Consider the following 20,774-nt stretch of genomic DNA (forward strand, 5'->3'; position numbering starts at 1 on the left):
TAACTTAATTAGCTCAAGGATACATGTTACATTGCAATGTTCGTTGCAAGAATCATTTAAGTGACTAAGTACATGTAAACTAAGAGAAGGAGAAGATTAAAATTGATGATCCACTGTGTGGTGTAAGTGAAAAAAAATTCCCTCCAGAAATGTTACGCATGCCAGAACAACAATAACCTCTTCAAGTTAGAGAACATGTTTGTTAACACATTCCATATGAACTGTGCCATAATACTCCATCTATTAGAAATGGTACACCAAATCTAATGCGAAGTCAAGCTTTGTTCCTGTTTGAAAACTAGGTAAAACATGTAGGCTAACATGATGTAGACATTTGTGATGACACATACATACAAGAGTTTACCATGAACTCTTCACTGACATATTCAAACTTAATTGATTAAACAACATTATAATCATGTTTCAATTCCCCATAACTCTTTCTTTTGTGACTATCTGCTTGTATGTAGATTTATTTTGATTGCTAGTTTTATTATGTTCCTCTTAGGGGTGGGGTTGTTTTTCTGGTTTGTGGACAAACCACCTACTTTGATAATTGTGATCTCCGGAAGTAATATATAGTAAGGTAACTACCACGTAGTTTTATAGATAGATCCTACATAATGTTTGTTTGGAAAATACCTTGTACGAAGTTGGACATGTCCAAATAATTTAATGCCCAAAAAAAAAGAGAAAAATAATTTAGCAATTCCTAGTGACAATCGAACCCTGGACCAAATAGGCATGTTAAGAATAGGACTTCAGTGCCAATGGGACAGTTCTTTGACCGTGTTATATCTTGTTATTAAATTTTTAATATACCCTAAATTGTAGGGTGTTGGTATTGTCCTAAGAGGTGGAAGTTTTCGTTAACTATATGCCTTGTTCCAACTAAGGAACTGTTACTGTTCATCATCCCCCTCAGGTTATTCGACCACCATTAATGAAATTTCTGAAATTGTAGAAATTTCTAAAATTGCACATAAAATGCCATAATTACTCTAATTCACTTTTTGGAAAAGACTAATTTGATTGAACAACATATCAAATCGTGATGTAAAAGTTTGTTTGTCGAGATTTATCACACACCCAAAACACAAGGAATACAATGAACTCCATCGAAGTCCATATAAGGGCTATCCGTTTCCAGAAATCAATTCGCGGTGATTTAAAGCGGTTTCTGGAGAACGAATCCCGGTGGTACAGAGGAGAGAGAAAGGGGGTAAAATTATTAGTAAATCTAACACAAGACACCAAAAAAAAAAAAAAAAAGATAGCCTCCATGAACACGAGCTCCATTCCAGACGTTTATAAAGACTATGATAATGTTCGAAGGGGATTTGTCGTTTTCGACCGTTGCCGGCCGCCGAAGATGACCGTGAGAAAAGAGAGAGAAAGGGATTAAGTAAACCCTAAGAGAGAGAGTAATTAGCATCAACAATCTTAAAATCTAATTAATTTTTTAAAAAAAGTTTCTAATTATTTCATTTTCTAATTTATGTAAATAACAAAATCTAATTTAAAATTGATTTACTATAGAAACCTCAAAATCTACCATATTTTGATTAGAAGAAAAGCTTATATAGAAAAGTACTGAAACAGTGCACACCAATACACCATTTTAAAAAATAATATAAAATAAAAATGAATCCACTTCACCTATAACAAAGTGTTAAAAATTTAAAGCCTCAAGAAGTCAGGATAACCAGAAATCAGTGGTAAAAGGTAAATACCTTCACTAGAAGATATAACAGTAAATACCTTTGTTCCAAACAGAAGATGTTGATCATTTGGGTATACATAATAAGTTAATTGGTTGTGGCTTCCTGATGTTCATTTTTCTTATAGAGAGAGAGAGTAATCAAATTGATCAACAATACATAGCCCTTCATATGATTAGATTTTCTGAATGTTAAGCCAGAAACATCACATACGACTCTGGCTTACTGATCTGGGGAAATTAGGGAGGACAGGGTAGAGGGTAATTCATAACTCCATCTTTGCTTTTTTCCTTGCCAGGAAACGTTCTTTGGCAGCTGCGAGAGCTTCCTGACTTTTCTTATGATGGTCCTGCTTAGGCTTATCAGTGGAAGGTGGTGGAATTACTTCTGTAGATGTAGGAGGAGAAGGTGCCAGGTTTGCAGCTGGCTCTGGTCTAACCTCAGGAGCAACAGCTGCTTCTCCTTGATGTCTATCATCCAATCTCGACGGGGAGACCACTGCTGAGCTGGTGGATGGATTTCCCACAGCTCTTTCGTTTATGTCTGCTTCCTTCTCTGGTTTTTTGAGCTCTTCTGTCGCAGCTGCTGGCTCCTTGTCCCCTCTCCCTGACTTTTTGGACTTTTCTTCCGCTCCAAATGCAACATTTTTGGCTAAATTAAAGTAAAAATCTATGAGGTCACTCTTCTTGGTCACCTGCAAATTTCAGAACGCAGCCAATATTAATACTATTACAGAGCCTAGCACATTTGATATTAGCATAATTATGTAAACATATAGAACAACATGATAACAATCAATTCTTTCTCACTTCAAACAAACCCCATTATAGAGCAACACATCCTTCCCCTACCCCTCATCTGTTATGTCATGACGGCTCAACACATTAGAACATTTATTTTCTGTCATTAAATATTTTCTTTGTAAGTTCACCTTCTGAGTTCCGACATCAAGGGAGTAGAGAAGGATCAAAAAGAGGAAAGGTTTTAAAATAATTCAAACCGAAGAAGAGAGAAGAATCTCATGGCCCCATGGCGGAATCCATATTACCTCGTGTATAATAGTTTATTTATATTAACAAGGGGTAAATCATGCTCTTTCAAATTTGTTTGTTCAAATAAAATTGGATTTTCTGGCAAATGTTGATAAGTTGATTTATATTCACCGTAAGTGCATGCTTTGGATAAGGGTAATGCATTAAAAGGTAAAAAAGTCAGACTAATGAAAATGAAGGTGAATTTAGGTAGCTGTGAGAAAAAATGAGGTAGCAATGGTGTTATTGCAAGGAAATTTATATTATAAGATTTATAACCCTCATTTTGAGGGTAATATTATCCTAGTATGGCGGTGGGTAACTATTAACTCTGTTATGAGGGTACTAAACTCTCATCTCTCTCTTTTCCTCATACCACCACTAACATCTTTCTTTTATTAATACCTCGTCTTTCTAGGTATGACTTTTTTAACCCCCTTAATATATTACCCCCAATCCAAGCACGCCCTAAATACGAACACAACCCTGTCATTATCATAAAGGTTAGATAGTATTATGCTGATGAAAGAACAGTTAACTTAAAAAATGCAACTAATGTGAGAAAAAAAAAGTAGTAGTAGGGTTCCAAACCAACTACTTAAAAAACTTTACAGCTTCAACCAGCAGTGGCCATAATATGTTCCATTATACCCATTATATGAGCTTAACAATATTTGAAATCTCATTCTTATGCTGAAGTTCAATTTTGTCTAATTACATCTAGGGATGTCAATCAATTGTTCAATTGAGGTTGGGTCATATTCAAGCAAGAAGACTTTTGGTTTGAGTTTGGTTATATTTACGGTATATTTTCATTCAAAGTCATCAAATTTCGGGTTCAGATCCAGTAGCAGCGGGATCAATTTAAATTTGGTCATCTAGTGTGGGTATGAGTTGGGCTATTCAGGTCAAATCATAGCTTTTATGTAGAGTGTTCTTGCTTCAACAAAGACAATTAGTACTGAATTGTTATTTAGAACTTCTCATCATACACAACCAATGTCACTAATCACACTAAGAAAAGTTTGCTTCATTGTTTAGCAAGCTATGTGAACTGACCTACAACAGGATGCCAACATAAAACTAAACATTCTTCATTTATCATCATGTATGGAGTCAATCCCTCGTACAAATTTAAAATGAATAGGTCTGCTTTGATGAAAGGCAAGGGTGATTTAATGAAGAAGCTACATGAGCTAGTTAAAGCCCAAATCAAGAAGTGAATGAAGCATGCAAACAAGAATTGCAAAGAATCACAGGTAACCTCAATTCAGGGCAACTAATCTGATACACCATTAAAAGGACAGGAAGTAACAAGCTTACACCGCACATCAACAACAGGCCTTTGAAACCATCAAGAAGGCAAGCTATATATAATGCTTATAATATTGAACATCCTACTATCTTAATATTCAAAACAGCTAACTGATAATCTTTCTTCATTGATGATGAGAAAAATAAAGAATTAAGGCCAATTTCATCCAAAGAAAGATGCAGCTGGCGCATTTTAGTTGAGATTACTCATGTCAATTTCATACTGTACAGTTGTACAAGCGGACTACTTCACAGTATTTTATCCTAATATTATATCCCAACAATTAGCACAGGCATATGCATGACCACCATCCAAGGCTGAATTTAAATCCAAGTTTGAGGAGAGGACTAATGCTAACAATTTGCTTCCACTACTGAGTTTACACTTAGTAGGTGTACCCCGCCTTCTCCCACTAATTATTCCCAACTACATACCTCTTTAATATTTTATTTTTTTTGGCAGGTAAGAAGAAGGCGCCCTACCATACCGGATCCTATCACAAAGTCAACAGGCAAGGCCTCTTAGAGTGGGACGGAAGGGTAAGGGCGTTCCCATACTCATGTTGCATTTAGTGGGGATTGATCCCACAACCTCATGGTTTTGAGAAAACAATCTCTACCACTAGAACAATACTAATACCTCCATATTTTAGTTGACACATTGACTTTTGCACTACCTACACAATCTCGTTTGATCGTCTTTTGTGAGTTTTGTACAATTATACGTAAGGAGAAATAGTCAAGTAAGATCTTATTGATTTCACCTCAATATATAATTTCAAAAAAATCATTTTGTTTTTATATAATTTTTGCTTTGATAATTAGTGATATTAAAGATTGAACTTATGCATAAGCAAGCGTAGCTAAAAATACGCGTCAGTTAAAAAGAAACAAATAGCTTCATATTACTCGCAACAATTTCCTAAAACGGCCGCTTCACATTACTCGCAACAAAGTTTTTTTTTTCCTTTTTAGTAAGTTTTTTTGAATGATTTACAAAATTACCCTTACTTTTTTTTTTTAAACACCCTAATTAAAAAAACTGATTTTATCTTATTAACTTAAAATTCTAACATTAACTATCTCTACCAAAATCAATCCCCTTCCATCTAAATTCACCTATCATCCCAGCCACCTTCATCATTCAACCACCTTCATCTTCTTCCTCATCTTTCATCTTCTTCCTCATCCCCATTATTTTTCACTCTCTTTCTTCATCATCAAATATCTTCATCTTCTTCCTCATTCCCATTATTTTTCTCTCTCCTTCTCCAACCCCATTCTCTATGTTTTTCCAGATTTGAGGGTTTCGTGGGTTTGTGGTAGGGCTGAGCAAAACTATCTGAAAATCCGAAAATCCGATCCGCATCCGATCCGAAAATTTAGGATAACCGATCCGAAAACATTTTCGGATCGGATATCCGATCCGGAAATTTCGGATATCGGATACCAAAATTTTGAATTTCGGATATCCGATATCCGAAAAAAGTCGGATATCGGATCGGATATCGGATCGGATATCCGAAAAATACTCAAAACAACAAACCTTAAAAAGGCCCATACCCTAAAGGCCCAAACCTACCAACCCTCAAAACCCTTGAATCCCCCGTCCCTCTCTCTCTCTCCTCTCCTCTCCTCTCATTCTGTACTTCATCCTCACCACCACTCTCTTCTTTTTCATCATCCTCTTAGATCTCACTCATCTCAACAAGGAATCAAGAACTACAACCCCACCACTCCTCTCTATCTCTTCTGATCTTCTCTTTCATCTTCTCCTCCTCCTTCGATCTTAGCAACCACCAGCTTCCCATTTCTCCTTCGATCTGATCCTCACGGCTGCTTTACTGCCGACCCACGCAACACCCTCCTTCAACCATCTTCAACAATCGCAATAACAGCCGCGACCGTTCGGGTCATTGCTCCCTCGAGCTTCCAACCCACAACGACGACGCCTCTTCTCAAATTAATTTCAATGTAATTCTTTGTTTTGTATTTAGATTTGTGTAAAAAAAAAAAATTGTTTTGTGATTGGTTTGTGTTTAATTTCTTTGTTTTGTAATTTGTAAAAATTATTTGTTTTATTTTTAGAATTTCTAGTTTATTTGATTTTTTCTTGTTGTTCTAGTTGTTCAAGTAGTTGCAGTGAATTTTTTTTTTTAAGAACAGTTGCAATGAATTTTTTTTTAGAGAATTGATGCAGAATCAATTTAATTCACCTTTTTAAAAAAAATACCATTAAATTTTTATTTATATAATGCGAGTATAATATTGTTAAATGGGTCGGATTCACGCTAACGGCCTAACGTTTACCTCAAATAAATAAATAAATGGGTCAGATATAGGATATCCGAGCTATTCGATCCGAAATTTTCGGATATCCGGATATCGGATATCCGAAAATTTTCGGATCGGATACGGATATCCGATCCGAAATCTAGATTCGGATCGGATATCCGATCCGTGCTCACCCCTAGTTTGTGGGTTCGCGAGATCGGTGGGTTTTTGGCTGGTGGTGGTGGTCGTGAGTGGTTTTATGGGCTGGTGGGTTCAAGGGTTCGTGGTTTTGTGGGTTGGTGGTGGTCGTGAGTGGTTTCGCTGGGTTGGTGGGTTCAAGGGTGAGTGGTTTTGCTAGGATCGGCGGGTTCGCTGGGTTGGTGGTGGGTGGCGGGTGGCGGCAGTGGTGGGGGTGGTGGGTTAATAATTTTAATTATTGTTAAATTTGTTTTTTCTATTTTTTTTTATTTGGGTTGGATTAATACTACACTTAAGCTCTTTTGCCTAGGAGTCCGCGAGCAACATGTTTGTTGCGAGTAATCTGAAGCGAAGGTAGTATATAATTACTTTTAATACTTTACCACCTATTACGTGAATAACTACCAAATACCAATAACAACCCATAAGTGAAGCAAGATTACTACCCACGATTGCTTACTAGGCTATGTTCAGTTCACAGCCTATAAGTACTTTATTGCTTATTTCTGGTTAGATCAAATAAAATAAGTTAGATCAAATTAGATAAAAAAAATAAAATAAAAAAAAATAGTTAGATCATACTTTAATTTAATGCGCGCTTTTTCATCACTTAACATCTTTAATTTCGTAATGAAAAAATTATGAAAATAAGATATTTAGTAGATACACATTAATACAAATCTAATTAGACCCAATTTGATACATTTTTTTCTTATGGATTAGTGTACATAGAAGATAAATATTTAGAAAAACCAGGCAATTAGATTAGAAAAAATAAGTGCACATTAGATTAGATCAGAAAAAATAAGTTCAACAAAAATAAAGTGAATTAAACACACCCTAACTCAGTATTGTAATAACATAGCTTACAATAGCAAGTTATATGCAGTTACTTGTTTATTGAAATTCCATAAATAGTGCACTTTAACCTAAGCTATTACGAGTCAGCTAATATTCTGAGTTAGTTTCTTCTATACTTCGACAAATAAAAGTTATATGAAGTTATACTCCCATTTCTTTTTGTTCTTGTTTTATTTTATGTGTACCAAAATTTTGTTTTGATTTAAATCTACGTTTCTCATCCTATTTTTTGTCCCTAGATTACATTCAGGACTTCAGAATTTTAAAAACCCGCAATATTACCCTCATTTTGAACAAAAGCTGGGCACCATTCATTTATATTCAATTACCCTTTCCATTCAGCAATTGCCACCCATACTAATTACCTTTTTCTTTTTATTATTCCATTAATCAATTTTCACCAATACTCGATTAATACATTTTTTATTTTTCAACTTCCAAAGCAAAATATTCCAATTTTCTTAATCTCAGTAATTAATATATATATATATATATATATATATATATATATATAAAACCCAAACAGGAACAACAAAGCGAGACAGAGGGAGTATTATTTCTAGCGAATGACTTATGTTACTATGTACATTGAAACTTACTCCCTATGTATTAAAGTTATTGCAACACTAGCCTTTGCAAAGAAATCTAAGAGATATAGCTTGCGGGAGTGATAAGAGGTAGCAGGGCATTGGTAATGTTATTTCAACGAGGAAGTAGATGTAAAATGACATAGTGGAGCTAAAGAGGGAGTAGGTATTAAAAAAAATGTAGTCCTTTTCTTTGAAGGAAGTGTGATAAATTTTTTGGCACAAAAGAAGCATTAAACATTTTGGTCACATGGGTAGATCAGATAGTAAATATGAACTAAAAATAAACTATTAAGCTTCTTCTTCTGCATTCAATAAGATAAGTCATCTTGCTACCATATTCATTTTGAGAGTAATAAATCAAGCTGAGTTTATACAAGCCATACAAAAACACTAAAAGGATCTAAAAGCAGAGACAAAAACTTACATTATCTTTCTCTTCTCGCAGCTCACGCAAGCGTTCTTCCTCCATCCATCTTGCCTGCTCAGCAAGCTTCCTTTTGTAAGCTCCAGTAACAAACTTGTCTTTATCGGCATAAAGGTGGTCATCTTTGCTTCTTTCTTTTGCAAGCTTCCTCTCATAAACAACCTCATGTTCTTTTTCTCTTTTTTTGGCCTTTTCCATCAGCGCTTGTATGTATTTTGGCTGAGACATTCATATGTAATGCATAAGAAGAAATATCAACAAAGATGAAATTTCTGTTGCCAAAGAACCTAGAAGTAACATGTCCATACAAGAAGTTATTTAAAAAAGACGAGACGAGCATGAGTTGGAAAAGAGAGACAACTAAATGGTGAGAAACCAATCAAGGGAAGAGAGTTTTCTTACAAAGTGTAGGTATAGGCTGTGGGAACAACAACAACAACAACAACAACAACAATAAAAGCTGTGGGAACACTGGGAAGTGAACAAACATTGAGAACAAAATTCTCAAAGGTCACGTTTTCAAGTCAAACATTGCTACTGCTAAAAGAACATATTTCGACCAAAAGTCTAGAAACAGCACAAATAAATCAAAAGGAATTGCAGCAATGTTGTGATGAAAAGTTAAACAGATAACTTCACTGCCAACAATTAAGGGGTCATTCTGGACTGATTCTCTTACGATTTTAAAGCAGCTTACTTGCCTAATTCACAAAACATATATGAGAAAGTGAAATCCATCATAAATGATTTTGTCATTTTAAAAAACACCATCATAAGTACCAACAGAGCACAAAACACAATTATTCTACAGTCAGCAACTTAGTACTACTACCTCGATTTCCATGCATTTTTCATTTCAAGATTAAACACCCATCTCCATCTCAAAAGTTTTGAGATATTTGCAACCTTCTGCCACTTTCTTGCTGATTATTTTCAGTCTACCAGGAGTTCACGACTAATTAATTACCACCAATGGATGGCCATACAACCACCTTTGTCACTGAGAAATGCACAACTCCAGGGAATTATCTCATCCCCAAAACAGATCCTAAAACCCTTACAACTTTTTTTACCTCCTTTGAGTTCTCACTCAATTTTTCATCGCAATTTCGGGCTGGTTGCTGCCATATCTATTTGCCTGTCTCAGTCCATTTGCTTCACCATCATGGCAACATCAAACTTGTGTATGGCTAAGTATTGAAATAAGTTCAAATCACAAATGCTAATAAAAGCATGGGAAGATGTAGTTATGGATAAGGTTTTGTTTAACTCCCACAAAAAGGGGAAACCAGATGAATTCCATATCTTTTGATTCATAACTAAACCATTTTGTATGGTTGCAATGCTTCTTCACCACTATCTTTCTTGGTTTTGTACTCGAATGCATATAAGAATGTTATCCTTTTATTTTTCTTAATTTATATACAAGCTAAAATTGCCAAAGAGAAACAGTAGTAAACTGTGAGCTTGTAGTAGTTTTGATAATCAGCTACTTAACTGCCCACAAAATATTTCATCATCTAGTTATACTATCAATTAAGGTTCAAAATCAACTCTGAAGCTCAAGCAAATGAAATCAAAATTAACAAATATAATGACTTAGTTAAACCAAATACCTGACGCTGTTGTCTATCCTCGGCTTTCGGCTTAACAATTTTAGCTTTCATATCATCATAAACACCATCATAATCAAACACTGAAGGATCTTCCTCTAATGCTTTCTTATACTGGTCCTCAACCTACAGTCAAATCAAACAAATTACACCATTAATTTCACTTCCAAGTTCAAAAAATCGCTAAACCCAGAAATAAATTGAGGGAAAAAGAGAGAAATCTGACATCTTTTAGGGACTTGTTCTTAAAAGCTTGACGGGAAATTTCTTTTTCAACATCATCATCGTCGTCGTCGTTGAAAGCAATTGGTTTGGGGGGTAATGGTCTCGCTTGCTGCTGTTTTTGCTGGGATTTTGGAACCCTAATTTGCAAACCGTACTTGTTTGATTGCATCACTAATCCAGTTTAGAAGAACCCTAAATTGAATACACTGACAATTAAATTAACGACAAACCCTAGATTGAGAAGTTGAAATTGAACGATTTTTGTATATGGGAGCTCAGAAGCTGCTTCAATGGTGGAGAAGAAGCTCGGAAGCTGCTTCAATGGAGATGGAGGATTCTTAGTACGCGCTTCAATGGAGGAGAGCGAGGGGTGTAGGCTGGGGATGGCAATGGAGTGGATCGTGCAGACGATGGTACCTCCGTACCCATTACCGCCTAAAATTCTTATACTCATCCCTGTCCCATCACCCGTGGCGGGTACAATATCCACATCTATACCTACCCCACCGAATACAAGATAAAATCCATTCACATACCATCACCCACTTGAATATCCATACCCACCTCATACCCGCCCCAAAACCATGTCAAATCCTTTGCCATGATGTTGTATTATATTGTATGACATTAATGACAATTATATTAATTTAGGTTAAAAAATTGGGAATTTTACTATTCAAGCTTATTTATTTGGCTTTAGGGGTATCAAGTTTTAAAATTCTAAACTTTTCTAAATGGAAATATAGTGCGAGTATAAGATGGGTACGGGACGGGGCGGATATGAGGCGGGTCTACTCTAAAATCCATACCCGCCCCGTCACCCATGGCGGGTACACATTTTATACCCATCCCCGCCCCATCACCCGCCAAACCTCCCTCCATCCTCGCTTGGGTGGGTCTCCCATTTAACCTGACCCACTGCCATCGGCCGTGTAGCGAAATAAAGAAAAAAATATAAAAAGCTAAAAAAAATTAAAAAAAAAATAAAAAAAAAAAAGGAAATTTTGACATTTGCTACCAGGAAAAACACCTCGATTCACATTTACTATCGTTTTAATTTTTTTTTTTTTTTAATTTTGCTTCAACCTAAATTAGAGTTTGTTAGACTTTATTCAAAAAAAAAATAAAAAGAAAAAAAACCTAGCCATCCCTCCCCCTCCCCCCTGCGGCGGCCGGCGCCGACAACCCACGCCCCTCCCTTTTCCCCACCCACGAAGCCAACCCCCCCTTCCCTTTCCCCCACCCACGAAGCCAACCCTACCGAAATCAACCCCCTTCCTCGTTACCCCCACCGGAAGCGACCCCCCCTTCCCCCACCCAAAAACCGACACCCCTAACCCTAAACCACAGCCCGAAATAACCCTAAACGGGTATTAGGGTTTCGGGTTTCGCTTATGGTGGTTTTGTGGTGGTGGTTTAGGGTTAGGGGTGGCTGAAAAGGGGAGGAAAAGGGGAGGGGGTAGATTCCGGTGGAGGAAACGGAGAGGGGGCCTGAATTCGGTGGGGTTGGCTTCGTGGGTGGGGGAAAGGGAGGGGGTGGGGTCGCCGACATCGGCCGCCAACAGGGGGAAGGGGAGGGGTGGCAGTGGGGTGGTTGGACGGTGGTTGAGCCCCACTAACGGAAATAGTTACTGTGTAAGGTATCGGGTAGTAATTTCTAACAAACTCTGATTTAGGCGGTAGTAAAGTAAAAAAAAAAAAAAAATTAAAACGATAGCAAATGTGAATCGAGGTGTTTTTCCTGATAGCAAATGTCAAAATTTCTAAAAATATATTAAATGATGAAATTTTATGGCGTAGGAGGAAAAGTAATGACGCATTAACAAGAAAATACAAGTTTAGAATTAAAATAAAAGGCAAAAAAGTATTTTCCTCAAAAAAAAAATGGCAATTTATATATATTTTTGCCATTTTTTTAATACATCACTTGAGGGTAAAAATTTCTATTTTAAGAGTAAGTTTATCCTTGATTTTGAGAGAAGCCTAACTCTAGCAATAATTTATCTGTAATAGTTTAAACAAGTTAGAACTTTAATCACTTTAATAAAAACAAAGGGAACGTGTTTATTTATGGTTGTCCACATGAAAAGTTTGAATATTATATATTTATGATTTATTATTATATATGAATGGGGATTAATCGGTTTATATTTGTTTTTAGGTTGATTATTGCAAGTTTGGTGGTCTAGATATTGTGGGTGATGACTGGGAAGGGAAGAAGTAGTCATGTGACTACGTGAATTAGTATTATATACTCTGGAACATGGTACTCCATACCCAATATGCTTAAGTTATTTTGCCTAAACCTTATGTTTTTTTGCTTAAATCTTGTATTATTTTGCTAAAACAATATGTTATTTACTTATATACTTCAACAACATGTATAAAAAAACAGGATGCATATATAAAATAACATGTACTTATTTTAAAATAACATATACTTCCTCCGTTTCTTTTTAGTTGACACGTTTCTTTAGTCACGTTTGCCGATGAACAACTTCAACCATTCATATCTTTAGTTACCAATAAGCAAAAATTATGAAAATATATATCGTGAAGAATCTAACAAGATCCCACATGACTATATTTTGCATTACGTATAAAGCACAAAACACGGTCAAAGAGGAGTGTGTGAATAGTGCTAAAGTCAAAACATGTCAACTTAAAAAAACGGAGGTAGTATAAGAAATGATGAGAAAATGCGAAGAAATTGTAGAGCGAAGAAATGGAAAAGCGTAGAAAAAAAAATCGCCTCTTCAGAGGAATGTGAGGAAGAGAGAGAAAATCTAAAGAGGAGAGAAAAAAAATGAAGTGTGTGTGCGAATTAGAATGGAGGTCATTCAATGCTCTAAATTACGAAAATGCCCTTAATGAGATTGAAAAAGGCGGGTGAAACGTGAGCCGTCCGATTGAGAGCGATCAGTGGTCACGATGAGTTCCTAGTTCCTATTATAGACCTAGGTTCTCACGTGATCTATATATATATATATATATATATATACATATATATATATATACATATATACATATATATACATATATACATATATATATATATATATATGTATATATATATATATGTATATATATATATATATATATATATATATATATATATATTTGCTTTTTGCACTTGAAATTAGATAATGAAATATAAGCAAAACAACATCAAAATCAATATAACATGAGTGCAGAAGCAGACAATGAAATATAATCACATATATATTCACCATTATATTGTTATTCTACAATACAAACAAAAAAAAAAAAAAAAAAATTACAACATCAAAATCAATATTCCAAAATCATCTTCTTGAATCCTTCTTCTATGTGGAGTCATAAACTAATACCTGCATCAATTAAAACAACAAAATTAATAAAACTCACAATAAACTGCGAAAAAAAAAAAACAACTCATGAACCTAGAAAACTCATGAACTAAAAAAAAAACCTAGAAAACTCATGAACTCATAAAAAAAAAAACTCACAATCTATGTGGAGTCATAAATTAATAAAACACCAAGATTCATGAACTCAAAATAATAATATAAAAAAAAAACCCCAGAAATCAACAAAAACAACCCAGAAAATTGGCGAAAAAACCCTAAAAATTCATGAAAATTTCAAAATCAAAAAATTGCAATGATTTGAATCAGATCTAGTAGAAAATATAGTAATATAGAACATAGAAAAACATTATGAACCCAAAAACAAAATTAATCCACAAAACTCATAATTCAAATTAATCCACAAAACCCAAAAACCCTAACCTCGAATTTTTGATTTTATAATCGGTGGCTGATGCTTGCATGGTTCGAATAGAGGGTGGCGGTGGCGGCGGTAGTAGCTGATGCTTGAAAGACGACAGCGTGGTTGTTGAGAAGAGGAAGAAGAACAAGAGATGAGAGAACATAAGAGAAAGAGAAAGGGATAAGAGATTGAAAGGATTGAACGGAAGAGAAAGGGATGAGAAAGAGAAAGGATTGAACGGAAGAGAAAGAGAAAGGGATGAAAGAGAAAGAGATCGAAATAAGGGAGGCGGATGAGACAGAGAAAGAGGCTAGGGTAAGGATTTATATATATAAGGCCGGTTTTTTTTAGCATTCCCACCGGTTCAAACCGGTGGCATTTCACTAATTTGGCACCGATTTGGTTTGAACCGGTGCCATTTCTATTATACCAAATCCCGCCTAATTTTTTTCCCAACGGTTTTTAAGAACCAGTGCCAATAACTCGGTGCCAAAATGTATTTTTCTACTAGTGATTAGACAATAATGAGAGTAAACTAAAAAATATATGGTGGGAATATTTGATGCCCATCTACAGTTACAAAATTTCATTAGTGAATTGAAGTTGAAATTAAAAAATTAATTTAGGTTTGCTTATTAGTTGAATAATAAATAATAAAACAATAATATATTGAATAGTTAATACAAAGTTGTAAATAAGGGGCATTACAGTCAAATTAGAAAGTTATTGATTTAATTAATTTATTACACAATTAATTTATCATAGAATTTATTGTACACATTTAAGACGTGGCTCAATAAGAAAAAGAAAGTGACACGTGATGATATGACACTCCTCGCCTTTGAGTTTTAATAATAATATTGATTGATGACTTAGACCTGAATTGACTTGAACCTAATATTAACTCGAATATGACTAGAATCGAATTGAATTAATGCGAACCTTATCTAAACAACCTAATTATTACCTCTTGTCATAGACAAGTCATGACAAAAACAAGCCTACAATAGGATACACATTCTTTTAAACTTGATTAGTAAAAAAAGGTGATAAAAAAAATACTTTTCACTCTAATTTTCAATTAAGCTTCTTTGCATACTATTTTGGAAAAATTGGCCACAATGACATCAACTGTTGATTAGGTACAAAGAGCAACACAAATCAATTCGTTAGATATACGTAGTACTACAACTGCACCAATGTCCATGGCTGTGTACAAATACATAAATAAGGTTGGAGGTCGGAGATTCTACCAAAATAGTTGAATCTTACTTATCTTATTTTCTTTATTTCTCCTTAATTTTTTTTTTAATTCATGTTAAATCTTACATGACTTTGCAATTTCTATCTTACTCTTGGAGTATCATGCACAGGTAATAAAATTCATGTTTTTTGATGTGAATTTCTTAGTATTTCAATTTATATATATGTTATTTTTAAATAAGTACATGTTATTTTATACTTGCATGCTGTTTTTTTTACATTCAACATCGATTATTTCAATGTACCCTAGGTTTATAAAATTCATATTATTTTAATGTGAACTTCTTATTATTTGAATTTAATCTGTTAAGGTATGTAAATTTGGTTTAATTTTGTATTTGCTCGATTTTGAAACATGTTTTTGCGATTTTTATTGCGAAAATCTGGTTATGCAGTTTTTGATTGTGAAAATTAGGGTTTCTCGTGATTGAATTATTTATTCGACTTTTATGATTTCGATTGATATATTAGGGATTTTAATATGTTTGTGTATTTGCAATTTCAATTGTTAAAATTATTATTTTTATCAGTTATTTATTGGAGAATATGTGATTTCAATTGATTTATACGATGTATTTGATTATGTAATCTACTTTTTTCAACTTAGATGTTAGTACTGGGTTGTTTATTGTTGAGATACATACTTTTAAATAATTTTTCCCTAATTAAGCTAATTAGTGGTTAAAAATCTAAAGAAGCCATTGATTATATGTTGCATCCACATTGCAATTCGAGTTTCTGAGTTAATATTCACTGAATTGTGTTTTCATGCTCTATTGTTTCTTGTTGTAGATAGGACTGCGTTTGCAACTTTTTAATGTTATGTAATACTCTTTAATTGTGGTGCTGTTCAATGGGAGTGTGCCTGTTGGTCATGATAATGATGTTAGTCATAATACTGTGTGTGACCATAACATTACTGCTTTGAAGTGCTACCGTGCTAAATAACGGTGCTGCTGCACGAATCAATGACATTGGTGAAGCTGCTTCAACGTACAGGGGGATGCTGCATCAAGCTCAGGATGGACATGACTTCTAGGCTCTAGCTGCGAGGGTTAAGTTAAACACTGATGCTCCTTTTTGGTCATATATTGACTAGTGCTGAATTTAATTTGATGATTTTCTCATCTCTTCAAGTGTAAGGGTTGGTTATAGAAACTAGCTGCTGGATTTTGGAGGATGCTGCCTTGGATTTTAAGCATTCTAGTTCTCTCCTCATTACCAGCAATTACTATCACGACAATCAATGCTACATTTAATCAACATAAATGTGTAGAACAACTTATACTGTGATGGGTGGTAGTGTGTATCAGATTTTTCAACTAGTAAACTAACTGGACTGATGCCCAAAATAGGGTCTTATGAATGGTTTTTCCTAGATGATGAATGAATGTCTTATGAATTTAGATTAGTGATTGATTTATCGGATATGGTAACATTGGTTATCATGAAGAGTTAATTGGCTATGGCTGAAATTTGTTATCTTGAAAATTCCATGTGCTACTTACTCGTGTCAAATATAATTTATGATTGATTTATTGGGTATGACTTATGACTAACAATGAACGCACCATATACTTTATATAACTTTTTAGGAAAAATTGCCCGCAATAATCCGATCTTTTGTCCGTCCGCTGAAAATAATCCCACCTTTACCCCCCCATCTTTTTCAATGGTCCCAACCGGTCAGTTAACTTGTTATAGCAAGTTACTTGACACGTGTTGGCACCCAATTAGTCCAAAAAAAAAATTAAAAAATAAAAATAAAAATAACAATTAAATAATTTTAGAAACCACCACCAGCCAAACCACCTCTCGTGCCACCAATCTGGGTGCGCTGACCGCCCCTGCCACCCCTTCTAGCGCGCCGACCTCCTATGCCACCCCTCCCCTGAACCACCCTCAAACCGCCTCCCCTAAAACACCCTCAAACCCCTCCCTCCCTCACGAAACCACTATCAAACCCCTCTCTTCCTCACAAAACCACACACCACTCAAGCCACCGTCGTCCCCGCCACGCGGCTCCGGCCAGTCAGCCCCCACCCCCCCGGTCCGGCGCGTGACTGACCCCACTCCCCCTCCCCCATCCCTGAACCACCAATCCCCGCCCTCCCCCTCGAAAACGGAAACACCAGCAGCCCTAAACCCTCGAAAATTCCTTTCTCGGCCCGATCCCAGCCCCCTCCCCGTCCCCTGTCCCTTTTCCAATCGCTCCGACCTCCCCAACCCCAATCCCGATCCCAGCTGCCCTCCTCCGACCTCGAATTAGGGTTTTCGATTTTTCGATTTGCCATGGGTTTTGGTGGGTTTTCGATTTTTCGAAAAGGGTTTTGGGGTTGGGTTGGCTGGGGTGGGATAGGATTCCGGTAAGCGCGTCAGTGGCGGTGGTTTCGAGTTGGTGCGTCAGTGGCGATGGTTTCGGGTCGGCGCATCAATGGCGGTGGTTCTGGGCTCTTGGTTTGGGTAGTGGTGGGGATGGTGGTGCTGAAACTAAGGTGGTGATGGTTTTTTTTATTTTATTTAATTTTATGTTTTTTTTAATTGTTTTTGTTAATTTTGGACAAATCAAGTAGTGACACGTGTAAATCAAACTTAATTAAAAAAAATTACCTTTTCAACCGGTTACTGGTCACCCAGGACCATTTTAAGCAGATTGGGTATAAAGGTCGGATTATTTAAAAATAATCCAAAGGTGGGATTATTTTTAGCGGACAGCCTAAAGGTGGGATTATTGCGGGCAATTTTTCCAATTTTTTATTTACTTTTGAGATTGTTTTATTTAATTTGAATGTTCAATAATATTTTTCTACTAGCCTACTAGCTCAATAGGAAGAGCATTGTGCAAATGAACAAAAGATGTGGGTTCGAATCCCACGTAGGTTTATTCAATAGATAAAATTATTTTTTTAGTTACTCTACTATTGAGTTTTTTTTTTTAATTTACTTTTAGAATGTTTTGGTTTACTTTTTAGTATTTTGTATCTACTTTTGAGATATATTAGAGGATGAATTAAAAGTACAATCTAAGTGGTGCTGCTGCACTCAACAGTGGTGCTGTTGCACTATGCAGTGGTCCTTGACATGGCTTGCTGTTGAAAAATTTCCAAGTTTAAATATATTTCCAAGTTTAATTTTGGCTAATACTTGGTTTAAGAAGAGGGATTCACACTTGATAACTTTTCGGAATGGAGCAAATGCAACTCAAATAGACTTCCTGCTCACAAGGAGCATAGATAGACAAAGTTGCATAAACTGTAAGGTTATCCCAGGGGAGAGTGTGGTCACCCAACACCGGCTATTGGTAATGACTATTCGTCTGAAAGAGAAGGCGAAGAAAAAAGTTAGACAAGAAGAACCAAGGATAAGATGGTGGACCCTAAGGGATGCAAAAACTAAGGTTTTTACAGAAAAGGTAATTGAAGAAGCGGATTGGGATGGAGAGGTGGATCCGGACATGACCTGGTTACGAATGAAGAACTGTTTCCTAAGAGTGGCCAAAGAGGTCTTAGGGGAAGTAAGGGGAAGAACTTCGGTACAGAGAGATACTTCGTGGTGGAATGAAGAGGTGAAAGCAGTAATTAAGCAAAAAAGGGAATGCTATCAAGCCTTAGGAAAATGTAGGAGTGATGAAACCTTTGCAGCGTATAAGGAGGCTAAGAGTAAGGCAAAGGCAGCTGTTCGCCAAGCAAAAGAAAAGGCATATCAGGAGGTTTATGAAAAGCTTGATTCCAAGGAGGGAGAAAGGATCATTTATAAGATGGCAAAGAGAAGACAAGAGGCAAGGAAGGATATTGGCATGGTGAAGTGTGTCAAAGATAAGAACCAAATGGTCCTAGTGCAAGAGGAGGGCATCAAGGACAGGTGGAAGGGGTACTTCGATGAATTATTTAATGGAAGTAATGGAGTTGTGATAGGAGATACCTCTATGAGTGATGAAGAAATCAACATGGAGTATGTGCGAAGGATTAGGAGAGTAGAGGTGGAGATTGCACTGAGGAAGATGAAACCTAAGAAGGCGGTTGGCCCTGATGGGGTACCGATAGAGGTGTGGAGGTGTTTGGGTAAGATTGGTATTGATTGGTTAACAAACCTTTTCAACAAGATATGGACGGCTACAAGGATCCCACAAGATTGGAGGAAGAGCACCTTGGTCCCGGTTTATAAAAACAAAGGAGACGCTCAAGATTGTTCTAACTATCGAGGAATTAAGCTTATGAGCCATACTATGAAGTTGTGGGAAAGGGTGATTGAACAAAGGTTGAGGGCATGCACAAGCATTTCAGATAACCAATTTGGTTTTATGCCTGGGAGATCTACTATGGAGGCAATCCATTTGATAAGACAAATGATGGAGTTTTATAGGGTAAAGAAGAAAGATCTTCATATGGTCTTTATTGATTTAGAGAAGGCATATGACAAGGTGCCAAGAGAGATACTTTGGTGGGCAATGTTGAAGAAAGGTATCCCACGAAGGTATGTAGACCTAGTTAAGGATATGTATCGGGATGTGTCAACAAATGTGAGGACATGCGGAGGGTTGACAAAAGATTTCCCTATTACAATCGGATTGCATCAAGGGTCTGCATTAAGCCCTTTTCTTTTTGCAACGGTTCTAGACGAATTAACTAGACCAATTCAAGATGAGGTTCCATGGTGTATGCTGTTCGCAGATGATATCGTTTTGGTGGATGAGACTAAGGATGGGGTTAATGTCAAGTTGGAGCAATGGAGGCAAAGGTTGGAATCTAGAGGGTTTAAGCTAAGTCGGAGTAAGACTGAATATTTGGTATGTCGTTTTGGCACTCAGAGGGGGACAAGCAATGAAGTGGTGAGTTTGGATGGAAAGGATTTGACCATGAGTGAATGTTTTAAGTACCTAGGGTCGATCATCCAGAAGAATGGTGACATTGATCAAGACGTGACCCACAGGATTAAGTCAGGGTGGCTTAAATGGAGAGCGGCCACGGGAGTGCTATGCGACCGCAGCATTCCCTTAAAGTTGAAGGGAAAATTCTACAGGACTGCCATAAGACCAGTGTTGCTCTATGGTACAGAATGTTGGGCTTCTAAGAAAGAGCATATTAAAAAGATGGAGGTTACGGAAATGCGCATGTTAAGGTGGATGTGTGGAAACACTTTAAGAGATAGAATCAGAAATGAGGTTATTCGCAAGAAAGTAGGTGTGGCGGGCATTGTAGATAAATTAAGGGAAAATCGTCTGCGTTGGTTTGGACATGTAAGACGGAGACCCGAGGGTGCACCGGTGCGAAGAGTGGAAGAGTGGGACCATGGAGGGATTAAACGAGGAAGAGGGAGACCAAAGATGACTTGGTTGGAAGGAGTGAGGAAGGATATGAAGTGCATGGATTTACGTGAGGATGAAGTTTTGGATCGTAAGGGATGGAGGAGAAAGATTTATGTTGATGACTACACGGAATAATCAAATTTGGTTCATGTTAGCCGACCCCACTTTTGGGATTAAGGCTTTGATTGATTGATTGATTGATTGA

The 20,774-nt window shown here is 36.3% G+C and overlaps 1 protein-coding gene across 1 annotated transcript; it reads right to left on the reverse strand.

Moving 5' to 3' along the window:
• Positions 1-1,557: 1,557 nt before the first annotated feature.
• Positions 1,558-10,683, reverse strand: LOC145584929 (uncharacterized). The gene is made up of 4 exons (XM_081641714.1): positions 10,253-10,683; positions 10,030-10,152; positions 8,414-8,632; positions 1,558-2,415 (listed from the first exon to the last, which is right to left on the reverse strand). The coding sequence occupies exons 1-4, from the start codon at positions 10,418-10,420 to the stop codon at positions 1,987-1,989; spliced, it is 939 nt and encodes a 312-aa protein (XP_081497840.1). The 5' UTR covers positions 10,421-10,683; the 3' UTR covers positions 1,558-1,986.
• Positions 10,684-20,774: the final 10,091 nt, after the last annotated feature.

Source organism: Chenopodium album, chromosome 16 (genome assembly GCF_948465745.1).
Source record: "Chenopodium album chromosome 16, dcCheAlbu1.1, whole genome shotgun sequence".
Classification (NCBI taxonomy): Eukaryota; Viridiplantae; Streptophyta; class Magnoliopsida; order Caryophyllales; family Amaranthaceae; genus Chenopodium; species Chenopodium album.

Bases quoted from the DNA above. Each gene is read 5' to 3' on its own strand.
- LOC145584929 (XM_081641714.1), bottom strand. From the start codon at position 10,420: ATGCAATCAAACAAGTACGGTTTGCAAATTAGGGTTCCAAAATCCCAG. The intron at 10,153-10,252 runs GTCAGATTTCTC...ATTTGACTGTAG, and splicing joins AGAACAAGTCCCTAAAAGAT to GTTGAGGACCAGTATAAGAA. The intron at 8,633-10,029 runs GTATTTGGTTTA...TGAATGTCTCAG, and splicing joins AGGATAGACAACAGCGTCAG to CCAAAATACATACAAGCGCT.